Here is a 14,501-nt window from a genome sequence, read left to right as displayed (position 1 = left end):
GATCTATGGCTGCTCTCATACTAAAATGGCAGAGTTTATCAGCTGCAAAAGAGACCCTTTTGCCACAAGCCTAAAATATTCACTATCCTTAGTAAGAGGGTAGTTTGAGAAAGAAAGGTTTAACGACCTTTGGTCTATGAAGAAAATCTGATCAAATCTACCAACAATGTGCCAGAACTAATAAGTGAGTTTAACAAGATTGAAGGATACAAATTCAATATAGAAAAATTAACTGTATTTCTATATGCTAGCGATAAACAATCAAATGAAAAATTTAAAACTATCATTTTCTATAGTTTTATAAAAATGTATATTTGGATTAGCAATGCTCAACCTGTATAAATAAAGTCAAATACATCTACATTAATTAAACTATCCTTTACAACTTCATCAAAAATGAAATACAGATAAATCTGATAAAATATGAAAAGACCTATAAACTAAAAACTACAAAATACTGAGAAAATTAAATATTACCTCTATAAAAGCAGACATACACTTTATTGAGGAGTAGATTCGCTATTGTTAAGATGTCAATTCTCCCCAAATTAATCTATAAATATGACCCAATCCCAACTTAATTTCCAACAAGCGAGCAGTCTTTATTTTATTGATAAGCTGATTCTAAAGTTCATGAGAAAATGCAAAGGATCTAGCACAGTCAAAACAGAACAAAGAACAAAATTGGAGGATTCATTTCAACAATTACTATAAATCAATAGTAACCAAAACAGTGTGCCATAGGTACAGGCTGAGTATCCCTTATTCAAAATGCTTCAGACTAGAAATTTTTCAGATTTTGGATTTTGGAATATTTGCATATACATGATGAGATATCTTGGGGATAGGACCCAAGTCTAAACACAAAATACATTTGTTTTTCATATTTACCTTGTACACAAAGACCGAAGGTAATTTTAAACAATACTTTTAATAATTTGGGGCATGAAACAATGTTTGTATACATGAGGTCGGATGTAGAATTTTTCCACTGTGGTGTCTATGTTGGCAATCAAAAAGTCTGGGGTTTTAGAGCATTTCAGATTTGGGATATTTAAATTAGCAATGCTCAACCTGTATAAAGAAAGTCAAATTCAGACAATCCCCAACTTAAGGTGGTTTGACTTATTGACTTTACAGTGGGTTTACTGAAGTATTAAATTGCTTTTGACTCAAACACTGGGTTTCCCACAATTTGGGGAGCATCTGCAAATTAATAAAATTCAACAGACAGTCCAGAAATAGATAACACATATGCAACCAGCTTATGACTGACAAAGGCAGGATGGCAATGCAGTGGAGAAAGGATAGCCTTTTCAACATGTGGTGTTGGAACAATTGGCTGTCCATATCCAAAAAGTGAACTTGAATCCATACCTCACCTCACTCCATAGACAAAAGGAAACTCAAAATGGAGCACAGATTTAAATGGAAGATCCAAATCTATAAAATTTCTAGAACAAACACAGGAAAAATCTTTGTGACCTTGTGCTAGGCCAACATTTTTTACATATGACACAAAATGCAAAATCTGTAATTCAACAATTAAATTGGATTTCATTACGATTAAAATCTTCTGCTCTTCAAAAGATACTACAAAGCAAGTGAAAAGTCAACCCAAAAACTGGCAAAAATACCCTTGTAAAAAAGTAGCTAAAAAGTAATAGTATCCAAATACATACAGAATTATTAAAACTCAACAAGTAAGAAAACATCAACCTACTTTTTTATATGCAAAAGATGTGAAAAGACAGTTCAACAAAGATGTACAGATGGCAAATAAAGGAAAGATGCTCAACATTTTAGTCATTAGGATTGTGTACATTAAACCCATAAGAATATACATAATATACCCATCAGAATAACTAAAATTTAAAAAAGTAAATACAGCAGTAGTGTGACAACATAGCAACTGGAATGGTCATTTACTGCTGATGAGAATAGAAAATAGTACAAATATTTTGGAAAACCATTTAGCAGCTTTTAAAAACAGGAATATGAAGGGCCATGAGGAGAAATTAGCGGGTGATGGATATATGTTGACTATCTCGATGATGGTAATAGTTTCACATGTGTATACATCTGTTAAAACTTATCAAATGGTACCTTTTACATGTGTGCACTGTATCACATATCAATTATACCACACTAAAGCTACTGATTGTAGGAGCAAACACCTAAGGCACTGGCTGTGGCACAGAGAAGGGTATGCAATGATGCAGTATAAAGCTCGAGGACTGAGATCCATACCTTATAGCAATAAATGGCAGCTGGGTTTTCAGCAAGCAGGTAACATGATCAGGTGTGATTTTTTACAACTATATAATTATGATTGCAGAACAGGCCATGGTTTTGGAAGGTGGAATAGTAGGAAAGACAGTTAGAGGGTTATCACAGTATTTCAGGTGGGAAGAAATGGTAACATGACCACGGGTAAATGGGTAATGGCATAGACGAGAAGCAGAGTAAACAAACACATTGGGCGTGCCATTCACACTGAGAAAAGTACAGTGAAATGATCATAGCTCTTTGGCTGAGAAGGTACAAGATACAGTTGCTTTCATTCTATTTTAACATAAGGCATATTTCTGAGATGAACATTCTTGTAACATATCAGTACTCTATGGTACAGTGCTAAGCAATGTGTGCATACATTGCTATAGGATTTTTTAAAAGCCTTATATTTATGCATTGGTCCTACCTTTGCACTTCATTTCATGTTGATCAATGAGTAATATGACATTCTTACAATTACAGCAAAGCGAGTCACTGTCCTCTGAGACTGTTTGAGATGACTGAATTATGTCATCAAGGTCATCCCTAGAATGTATTTGGTTTTTCACCTACAAAATAAATAACACTGTTTCAAAATGTCCCCAAAATATTTATAGCATATACTAAATGTACAGAAGTGGGAATTGCCCATCTGTTTATATGAGCACAAATACAGGTACCTGTTCAGTACTTTTTTTTTAAGCAATTTCCTTTATGTTGACTCTAGTTCAGAAGACCACATGGTCTATGGATAAATTAGTTTCCCAGTTCCTATGCTATTTAGAAAACTGACAGAGAGACTTGGGTTAATTAAGGAACAAAGATTAAGAGAATGTCTTCCTGAGCTTGAATTATTTTAATTGCAAAAACAATCTAGTTATACATACAATTAGGTATTTAGATTACCCTATTTTACACAAGAGATTTTCATAAGTGAAAAAATTCAAATGGATCAAATAATTGGTGAAGAGAAAAACCAGAGTAGCAGCAAGTGACCCTCTAAGTCTTTTGGAAGTTGAACTTTCTCCAAAGCCAGGAACTCTACTTTACTTGTAATATGCTTACTTCATTCTTAAATCTTTGCATATATCACTTAATTCCACTTCTAGACATACTGCTGATGTTCTGTCACCATGTGATGGAGAATAATGCACATTTTCTAATTCAAGTTTTATGCTTTCATATTTATTTGCACTACAGTTGTCACATAACGGCTTCTGGAACACATTCTGTATTGGTTTTGTACTGTTGTGTTTGTAACTACAGAAACACCATAATCTTTTTTTTTTTTAAATCACATGCTTCATTTCTTTGGAGCAGGTAAGCCACATACCTAAAAGTCTTTTTGAATCACTAAATTGAGGCATATGTCCGATGTTTAATTTCTAATTAGCGGTGTTTTGGTTTTTTGTCATTTGCCTAACAACCTATTTGTCTTCTTTTATTTCAACCATAACTACTTCTGGGTTTCTTGCTTTTGTACTTTCAGTATCATTATAAAAATTTTCCTTGTCTGAGTTAAAAACATGTTCAGTATCTGGTTTGTTGTCATTTTCACAGTCTACTTTATTTCTATTTAAATAAAGCTCCGAAGGTGACTGGCAAGCATATTCTGGGGACCCAGAGTATGAATGAGAAAGAAAGGCATTTGTGAGACTGGGTTATTTTTGTTCAGGAAATATCTGGACTACTACAGAGACAGACATGCCAGATGCATCACTTTCCTGACAATCAGGTGAATCATTTGTCAAATTAGAGGGTATTTACTTAAGTTTGTTTTTCCTGTGGAGTTATTATGTAGTTGCTCTTCCTCAATACAAGCAGTTTTGTAATTTTCACAAATTTCACCGAAACTCTGCTTTAACTTATTTGTGATGAATTTTAAAGTTTTTTTTACCCTAATTTGTCTTGTTTGATCCACATTCTCTCATACTTTTGTGCACAAGTAAGTCCTGCATATATAAAGTGGTCCTTTCTATCACAACGCTTTTTCACTACTAGTTGTTGAGACAATTTTTGCACATGCAAAAGTGGAAGATAAATTTGCTAGTTTTCTTTCTCAGATGTCTTTTCTGTCAGAGTACATGTTTTAAAAATAACTTTATCTTTAAATAATCATGTGTAAAAAGAACAAAATTAAAAAATAATTAAAGTTTAATATCACACTTCTTAATCTATGTTTACCTACTCCCAAATCACTGGATTGTAACTAAGAAGTGAAAAATAATTTGCATTAGCCTAAAATCAGTGAAAAACATAAACCATGAAACTTTAATTTGTCACTGTTTGTTTGGACTAAACTTGACTAATTCATTATGTGTTAAATTTCCCAAAAATGAATAAGGAGATGACTTGTGGTACTATAAAGGCACTGTCACTTTAAAAGACTTTATCACTATGTGTACAGTGTACACTCGAGTGCTTTTTCCTAATATTACTAACTAATGATTAGGCAAACTTTAAGTTATTAGGAGCCAAAATCACCACCAGTCAGTAAGAAAAGCAAATTCTTCGTCTGGCAGCCAAGATGGCTGAATAGGAACAGCTCCAGTCTACAGCTCCCAGTGTGAGCGACGCAGAAGACAAGTGATTTCTGCATTTCCATCTGAGGTACCAGGTTCATCTCACTAGGGAGTACCAGACAGTGGGTGCAGGACAGTGGGTGCAGTGCACCGTGCATGACCCGAAGGAGGGCGAGGCATTGCCTCACTCAGAAAGTGCAAGAGGTCAGGGAGTTCCCTTTCCTAGTCAAAGAAATGGGTGACAGACAGCACCTGGAAAATTGGGTTACTCCCACCCTAATACTGCGCTTTTCCGATGGGCTTAAAAAATGGTGCACCAGGAGATTATATCCTGCACATGGCTTGGAGGGTCCTATGCCCACAGAGTCTCACTGATTGCTAGCACAGCAGTCTGAGATCAAACTGCAAGGCAGCAGTGAGGCTGGGGGAGGGACACCCGCCATTGCCCAGGCTTGCTTAGGTAAACAAAGCAGCTGGGAAGCTCAAACTGGGTGGAGCCCACCACAGCACAAGGAGGCCTGCCTGCCTCTGTAGGCTCCACCTCTGGGGGCAGGGCACAGAGAAACAAAAAGAAAGCAATAACTTCTGCAGACTTAAATGTCCCTGTCTGACAACTTTGAAGAGAGCAGTGGTTCTCCCAGCATGCAGCTGGAGATCTGAGAATGGGCAGACTGCCTCCTCAAGTGGGTCCCTGACCACTGACCCTGAGCAGCCTAACTGGGAGGCACCCCGCAGTAGGGGCAGACTGACACCTCACACGGCTGGGTACTCCTCTGAGACAAAACTCCCAGAGGAATGATCACACAGCAGCATTCGCTGTTCATGAAAATCCGCTGTTCTGCAGCCACCGCTGCTGATACCCAGGAAGACAGGGTCTGGAGTGGACCTCTAGCAAACTCCAACAGACCTGCAGCTGAGGGTCCTGTCTGGTAGAAGGAAAACTAACAAACAGAAAGGACATCCACACCAAAAACCCATCTGTACATCACCATCATCAAAGACCAAAAGTAGATAAAACCACAGAGATGCGGAAAAAACAGAGCAGAAAAACTGGAAACTCTAAAAAGCAGAGTGCCTCTCCTCTTCCAAAGGAACGCAGTTCCTCACCACCAACGGAACAAAGCTGGACGGAGAATGACTTTGACGAGTTGAGAGAAGATGGCTTCAGATGATCAAACTACTCTGAGCTACAGGAGGAAATTCAAATCAAAGGCAAAGAAGTTAAAAACTTTGAAAAAAATTTAGATGAATGTATACCTAGAATAACCAATACAGAGAAGTGCTTAAAGGAGCTGATGGAGCTGAAAGCCGAGGCTTGAGAACTACATGAAGAATGCAGCAGCCTCAGAGGCCGATGCGATCAACTGGAAGAAAGGGTATCAGTGATGGAAGATGAAATGAATGAAATGAAGAGAGAAGGGAAGTTGAGAGAAAAAAGAATAAAAAGAAATGAACAAAGCCTCCAAGAAATATGGGACTATGTGAAAAGACCAAATCTACATCTGATTGGTGTACCTGAAAGTCACGGGGAGAATGGAACCAAGTTGGAAAACACTCTTCAGGATATTATCCAGGAGAACTTCCCCAATCTAGCAAGGCAGGCCAACATTCAGATTCAGGAAACACAGAGAATGCCACAAAGATACCCCTTGAGAAGAGCAACTCCAAGACATATAATTGTCAGATTCACCAAAGCTGAAATGAAGGAAAAAATGTTAAGGGCAGCCAGAGAGAAAGGTCGGGTTACCCATAAAGGGAAGCCCATCAGACTAACAGTGGATCTCTCGGCAGAAACTCTACAAGCCAGAAGAAAGTGGGGGCCAATATTCAACATTCTTAAAGAAAAGAATTTTCAACCCAGAATTTTGTATCCAGCCAAACTAAGCTTCATAAATGAAGGAGAAATAAAATCCTTTACAGACAAGCAAATGATGAGAGATTTTGTCACCACCAAGCCTGCCCTAAAAGAGCTCCTGAAGGAAGCATTAAACATGGAAAGGAACAACCGGTACCAGCTGCTGCAAAATCATGCCAAAATATAAAGACTATCGAGACTAGGAAGAAACTGCATTAACTAACGAGCAAAATAATTAGCTAACATCATAATGCCATGATCAAATTCACAAATAACAATATTAACTTTAAATGTAAATGGACTAAATGATCCAATTAAAAGACACAGACTGGCAAATTGGATAAAGAGTCAAGACCCATCAGTGTGCTGTATTCAGGAAACCCATCTCACGTGCAGAGACACACATAGGCTCAAAATAAAAGGATGCAGGAAGATCTACCAAGCAAATGGAAAACAAAAAAAGGCAGGGGTTGCAATCCTACTCTCTGATAAAACAGACTTTAAACCAACAAAGATCAAAAGAGACAAAGAAGGCCATTACATAATGGTAAAGGGATCAATTCAACAAGAAGAGCTAACTATCCTAAATATATATGCACCCAATACAGGAGCATCCAGATTCATAAAGCAAGTGCTGAGTGACCTACAAAGAGACTTAGACTCCCACACAATAATAATGGGACACTTTAACATCCCACTGTCAACATTAGACAGATCAACGAGACAGAAAGTTAACAAGGAGACCCAGGAATTGAACTCAGCTCTGCACCAAGTGGACCTAATAGACATCTACAGAACTCTCCACCCCAAATCAATAGAATATACATTTTTTTCAGCACCACACCACACCTATTCCAAAATTGACCACATACTTGGAAGTAAAGCTCTCCTCAGCAAATGTAAAAGAACAGAAAGTATAACAAACTGTCGGTCAGACCACAGTGCAATCAAACTAGAACTCAGGATTAAGAAACTCACTCAAAACCGCTCAACTACATGGAAACTGAACAACCTGCTCCTGAATGACTACTGGGTACATAACGAAATGAAGGCAGAAATAAAGATGTTCTTTGAAACCAAAGAGAACAAAGACACAACATACCAGAATCTCTGGGACACATTCAAAGCAGTGTGCAGAGGGAAATTTATAGCACTAAATGCCCACAAGAGAAAGCAGGAAAGATCCAAAATTGACACCCTAACATCACAATTAAAAATAGAAAAGCAAGAGCAAACACATTCAAAAGCTAGCAGAAGGCAAGAAATAACTAAAATCAGAGCAGAACTGAAGGAAATAGAGACACAAAAAACCCTTCAAAAATTAATGAATCCAGGAGCCGGTTTTTTGAAAGGATCAACAAAATTGATAGACCGTTAGCAACACTAATAAAGAAGAAAAGAGAGAAGAATCAAATAGACACAATACAAAATGATAAAGGGGATATCACCACCGATCCCACAGAAATACAAACTACCATCAGAGAATACTACAACACCCCTACACAAATAAACTAGAAAATCTAGAAGAAATGGATAAATTCCTCAACACATACACCCTCCCAACACTAAACCAGGAAGAAGTTGAATCTCTGAATAGACCAATAACAGGCTCTGAAATTGTGGCAATAATCAATAGCTTACCAACCAAAAAGAGTCCAGGACCAGATGGATTCACAGCCGAATTTTACCAGAGGTGCAAGGAGGAACTGGTACCCTTCCTTCTGAAACTATTCCTTGATGAACATTGATGCAAAAATCCTCAATAAAATACTGGCAAAACGAATCCAGCAGCACATTAAAAAGCTTATCCACCATGATCAAGTGGGCTTCATCCCTGGGATGCAAGGCTGGTTCAATATACACAAATCAATAAATGTAATCCAGCTTATAAACAGAACCAAAGACAAAAACCACATGATTATCTCAATAGATGCAGAAAAGGCCTTTGACAAAATTCAACAACCCTTCATGCTAAAAACTCTCAATAAATTAGGTATTGATGGGACGTATCTCAAAATAATAAGAGCTATCTATGACAAACCCACAGCCAATGTCATACTGAATGGGCAAAAACTGGAAGCATTCCCTTTGAAAACTGGCACAAGACAGGGATGCCCTCTCTCACCACTCCTATTCAACATAGTGTTGGAAGTTCTGGCCAGGGCAATTAGGCAGGAGAAGGAAATAAAGGGTATTCAATTAGGAAAAGAGGAAGTCAAATTGTCCCTGTTTGCAGATGACATGATTGTATATCTAGAAAACCCCATTGTCTCAGCCCAAAATCTCCTTAAGCTGATAAGCAACTTCAGCAAAATCTCAGGATACAAAATCAATGTACAAAAATCACAAGCATTCTTATACACCAATAACAGACAAACAGAGAGCCAAATCATGAGTGAATTCCCATTCACAATTGCTTCAAAGAGAATAAAATACCTAGGAATCCAACTTACAAGGGACATGAAAGACCTCTTCAAGGAGAACTACAAACCACTGCTCAATGAAATAAAAGAGGATACAAACAAATGGAAGAACATTCCATGCTCATGGGTAGGAAGAATCAATATTGTGAAAATGGCCATACTACCCAAGGTAATTTATAGATTCAATGCCATCCCCATCAAGCTCCCAGTGACTTTCTTCACTGAATTGGAAAAAACTACTTTAAAGTTCATATGGAACCAAAAAAGAGCCGGCATCGCCAAGTCAATCCTAAGCCAAAAGAACAAAGCTGGAGGCATCATGCTACCTGACTTCAAACTACACTACAAGGCTACATTAACCAAAATAGCATGGTACTGGTACCAAAACAGAGATATAGACCAATGGAACAGAACAGAGCCCTCAGAAATAACACCGCATATCTACAACTATCTGATCTTTGACAAACCTGACAAAAACAAGCAATGGGGAAAGGATTCCCTATTTAATAAATGGTGCTGGGAAAACTGGCTAGCCATATGTAGAAAGCTGAAACTGGATCCCTTCCTTACACCTTATACAAAAATTAATTCAAGATGGATTAAAGACTTAAACATTAGACCTAAAACCATAAAAACCCTAGAAGAAAACCTAGGCATTACCATTCAGGACATAGGCATGGGCAAGGACTTCATGTCTAAAACACCAAAAGCAATGGCAACCAAAGCCAAAATTGACAGATGGGATCTAATTAAACTAAAGAGCTTCTGCACAGCAAAAGAAACTGCCATCAGAGTGAACAGGCAACCTACAAAATGGGAGAAAATTTTTGCAACCTACTCATCTGACAAAGGGCTAATATCCAAAATCTACAATGAACTCAAACAAATTTACAAGAAAAAAACAAACAAGCCCATCAAAAAGTGGGCAAAGAATATGAACAGACACTTCTCAAAAGAAGACGTTTATGCAGCCAAAAAACACTTGAAAAAATGCTCGCCATCACTGGCCATCAGAGAAATGCAAATCAAAACCACAATGAGATACCATCTCACACCAGTTAGAATGGCAATCATTAAAAAGTCAGGAAACAACAGGTGCTGGAGAGGATGTGGAGAAATAGCAACACTTTTACACTGTTGGTGGGACTGTAAACTAGTTCAACCATTGTGGAAGTCAGTGTGGCAATTCCTCAGGGATCTAGAACTAGAAATACCATTTGACCCAGCCATCCCATTACTGGGTATATACCCAAAGGACTATAAATCATGCTGCTATAAAGACACATGCACACGTATGTTTATTGTGGCACTATTCACAATAGCAAAGACTTGGAACCAACCCAAATGTCCAACAGTGATAGACTGGATTAAGAAAATGTGGCACATATACACCATGGAATACTATGCAGCCATAAAAAATGATGAGTTCATGTCCTTTGTAGGGACATGGATGAAATTGGAAATCATCATTCTCAGTAAACTATCGCAAGGACAAAAAACCAAACACTGCATGTTCTCACTCATAGGTGGGAATTGAAAAATGAGAACACACGGACACAGGAAGGGGAACATCACACCCTGGGGACTGTTGTGGGGTGGGGGAAGGGGGAGGGATAGCATTAGGAGATATACCTAATGCTAAATGACGAGTTAATGGGTGCAGCGCACCAGCATGGCACATGTACACATATGTAACTAACCTGCACATTGTGCACATATACCCTAAAACTTGAAGTATAATAATAATAAAATAAAAAAGAAAAGCAAATTCTTACATTTTAATGCAAATTACATATTGTAATATGGTTGACAGTGTTATATACTTATATAGATTATAGGCTTAAGTTCTAAGGTCTACTAATGACAGTGGATTTAATAAATTTAACAATATTTAGAGATTTTCTATATTGAAATACATTAGGCAGTTATTGTTTGTACACTAATACCAAAGGTGCCATTATGCAAGGTATAATTCTCTTGATAGCCAGTTGGGTTGATTTTATGACCCATTCTCTCCCCGAACATAGAAACTGAAGTCAGAGATCAAAAGGGAAAATAAATTCTTAACCTTGGTATTAGTGACTGGCAATAAAAAAAACTGCAAAGTTTGAACCACTAGCAATAATTACTCCTTTAATCTGAATCCAGTACGGTGGTCATCACTGTTAAATTGTTCATAATTTCTATTGCTTAAAATTGTAATTCAATATTTGATGTTACCTTCTTTATTATAATAGGAAGTTATAAAAATAGAAGTGCAAACAATATCAGGAACTTTTTAACTCAATTCCAAGAGTAAAGATTAGATACAAGTTGCTATAGATTCCAACACTATTTTAAGTTGTATAACTAGTTAAATGTTTTTAAAATGAAACATTAAATTATAATCAACTGATACTAAAAGGCTAATCCAAAGGTAAATTCATTTCAAATATGCTGTATTGCCAAAGCTAGGAAAACAAGATTAAACCAGAAATTTGATTTTAAATTTTTACATACCTGTGGCTGGTTATTTTCATATTCTTCAAGCCTCTTTTGCTCTCCCTCTGATGCCATTTCTAAGTCTTGTTCTGCTAAAAAAATTATATATTTAGTTAAAATGAGCTACACAGAATAGTTAGATAAAAGCCATGGTCAGCGGTGGCTCACGCCTGTAATCCCAGCACTTTGGGAGGCCGAGGCGGGTGGATCACGAGGTCAGGAGATCGAGACCATCCTGGCTAACAAGGTGAAACCCTGTCTCTACTAAAAAATACAAAAAATTAGCTGGGCTTGGTGGCGGGCGCCTGTAGTCCCAGCCAGTCGGGAGGCTGGGGCAGGAGAATGGCGTCAGCCCGGGAGGTGGAGCTTGCAGCGAGCTGAAGATCTCACCACTGCACCTCTAGCCTGGGTGGCAGAGCGAGACTGCGTCTCAAAAAAAAAAAAAAAAAAAAAAAAAAAAGATCTCACCACTGCACCTCCAGCCTGGGCGGCAGAGCGAGACTGTGTCTCAAAAAAATAAAATAAAATAAAATAAAAGCCATAGTCTTTCTAAAACCAGAAAATAAAAGTGTTTAAACGAAGCTTAATCTTTAGTATAACATGTACTTCTTTAAGAAAGGCTTTTAATCCTCCAAAACTTCAGCAAACCACTTGGGGAGGCACTAGATGTCACCAGGTTCAAGCCATGCAAACGTGGTCAAAGATTCACTCACAAATTCACCCACCCAACATCAATGAACGTAACCATCAGAAATAAGACAAAATGTAAAAATCCAATAGAAACAGAAAAAGTAATAGCACACTGTTCTTTACTTCACAATAGTACCTTTGTAACAGCACATTGAGCCTGCTGTTCATTATTAATCATTTCCAAAATGACTGCTACTGTTTACACTTTCATCAATGTACAGTCTCTTCTTTATATCTAAAATATTTTCCTCAACTATTCTGACAGATTTCTTTCATAATTTAAGACTCAGACAGCTATGTGAAGTCTTCCTTGATTCTGGCTATCTTTCCTCAGATAAACGGTTTTATTTAATACAGGTTTTATAACATATGTAGTTAAGGTTTCAAAAGTGAGATTATGTCTCAACTAACTATAACTGAAATAGAAGAGTGTATCTATTCCAATGTAAACATGTTGACTGATAATGAGAAAAATGATCCTTATAAAGAATAGCAAATCATGATCCTGAGAGAGTAAGTGTCAAAGCTGATGGGAGGATGCTATGGCCTATCTTTAATGCAATACTTCAGATTCAATTACACCATTATACTACAAGCATTTACCATGTCCAACTATTTTTCCTATTATTTAGGAAGTAGAAAGTTGTGAGGACACTTCCAATAAATATACAATTTATTTCTCATCAGAGAAACTGTTTAAAATTAATCAGCTTAGACAGTTGTAGAATAAAAATTAATAAAACTATTCATTTTTTTCATTCCTAGGTAGGCTACTGCTATGTCTACATTGCTTGTATCCTGCAGTTTGGCCCTGTCAAGAACTTTCTGAATCCACTCATGCAAGAAGATATGTAAACCACATCAAAAATAGTGTATAGGCTGGGTGTGGTGGCTCATGCCTGTAATCACAACACTTTGGGAGGCTGAAGTGGGTGGATCACAAGGTCAGGAGGTCAAGACCAGCCTGACTAACATGGTGAAACCCCATCTCTACTCAAAATACAAAAATTAGCCGGGCATGGTGTCATGTGCCTGTAATCCCAGCTACTCAGGGGGCTGAGGCAGGAGAATCGCTTTAACCCGGGAGGTGGAGGTTGCAATGAGCCGAGATTGTGCCGTTGCACTCCAGGCTGGGAGACAGAGTGAGACTCTGTCTCAAAAAAAAAAAAAAAGTGTATAATAAGCTTTCAACATGTAAATAATTGTCAAAAATGAAAAAATTAAATTTCCACAGACTTATTAATAACATTTTATACTTCAAAATCAGTGCAATGTTCACTGATTATTTTGGTTTTGTTATTCAAAGAATGAATGCTATAACTTTTTGTTTCTAAAATTAGTTTGATTTGATATACCATGCTAATCTCTAAGGCACTTTCATGGTACTGTGATCTTATTAAAAAAATAGGTTTCTTAGTAAAATCAGTCAAAGTTTCTTAGTTCAAATAAATTTCATTTGATTAACTAATATCAACACTTCTATATAGCTCTCATAAATTATTCCCACCACAAATGAAGAGGAAAGCCTCTTAATTTAGCAGTAGTACCTTACATGTATAATTTCTATTTCCTAAATTTGTGTTCCTTTCCCTCTGGCTAGAAACATGCTCAGAAATAGTAGCAAAATGACACTGTTATGTTTCAAACTGCTATCAGATGGCAAACAGGTATATGGAAAGGAGCTCGACATCACTGATCATCACAGAAATACAAATCAAAGCTACAATGAGGTATCATCTCACCTCAGTTAAAATGGCTTTTATCCAAATGGCAGGCATTAAGAAATGCTGGTGAGGATGTGGAGAAAGCAGAACCCTCATACACCATTGGTGGCATTGTGAATTAGTACAGTCACTATGCAGAACAGTATAGAGTCCTCAAAAAATTAAAAATACAGCTACCCACATGATACAGCAATCCCATTGCTAGGTAACTATTCAAAAGCAAGAAAACCAGTATTATAAAAGAGAAATCTGTCCTGACATGTTTATTGCAGCACTTTTCACAATAGCCATAATTTGGAATCAACCTAAATGTACATCAACAGAAAAATGGGTTCTAAAAATGTGATACATATACAGCTCAGCCATATGAAAGAATAAGATCCTCTCATTCGCAATGACATGGATGGAACAAGAGGACATTATGTCAAGTAAAATAATCCAGGCAAAGAAAGGAAGGCTTCACATGTTGTCAGTCCTTTGTGGGTGTGAGAAATTTAAAAAATAGAGCTCATGGAGATGAAGAGAAAAATCA

At 37.1% G+C, this 14,501-nt stretch overlaps 1 protein-coding gene across 4 annotated transcripts in view; it reads right to left on the bottom strand.

Annotated features, from left to right (window-relative positions):
- The window catches only part of ANKRD36C (ankyrin repeat domain 36C), a 178,317-nt gene that overhangs the window by 58,008 nt on the left and 105,808 nt on the right, over nt 1-14,501 (bottom strand). For 2 of the 4 annotated variants that reach the window (XM_063594805.1, XM_063594807.1), the window contains one exon: nt 11,574-11,647. In XM_063594805.1, coding sequence (XP_063450875.1) covers nt 11,574-11,647 — 74 coding nt within the window. Of the gene's footprint in view, nt 1-2,701; nt 2,844-11,573; nt 11,648-14,501 lie in introns of all 4 variants that reach the window. The other 2 variants (XM_063594808.1, XM_063594806.1) reach the window with 2 other exon arrangements.

This window comes from Pan paniscus, chromosome 12, assembly GCF_029289425.2.
Source record: "Pan paniscus chromosome 12, NHGRI_mPanPan1-v2.0_pri, whole genome shotgun sequence".
Lineage (NCBI taxonomy): Eukaryota > Metazoa > Chordata > Mammalia > Primates > Hominidae > Pan > Pan paniscus.
The sequence above is the reverse complement of the archived record's forward strand: the minus strand, read 5'-3'. Positions and strand labels throughout refer to the sequence as shown.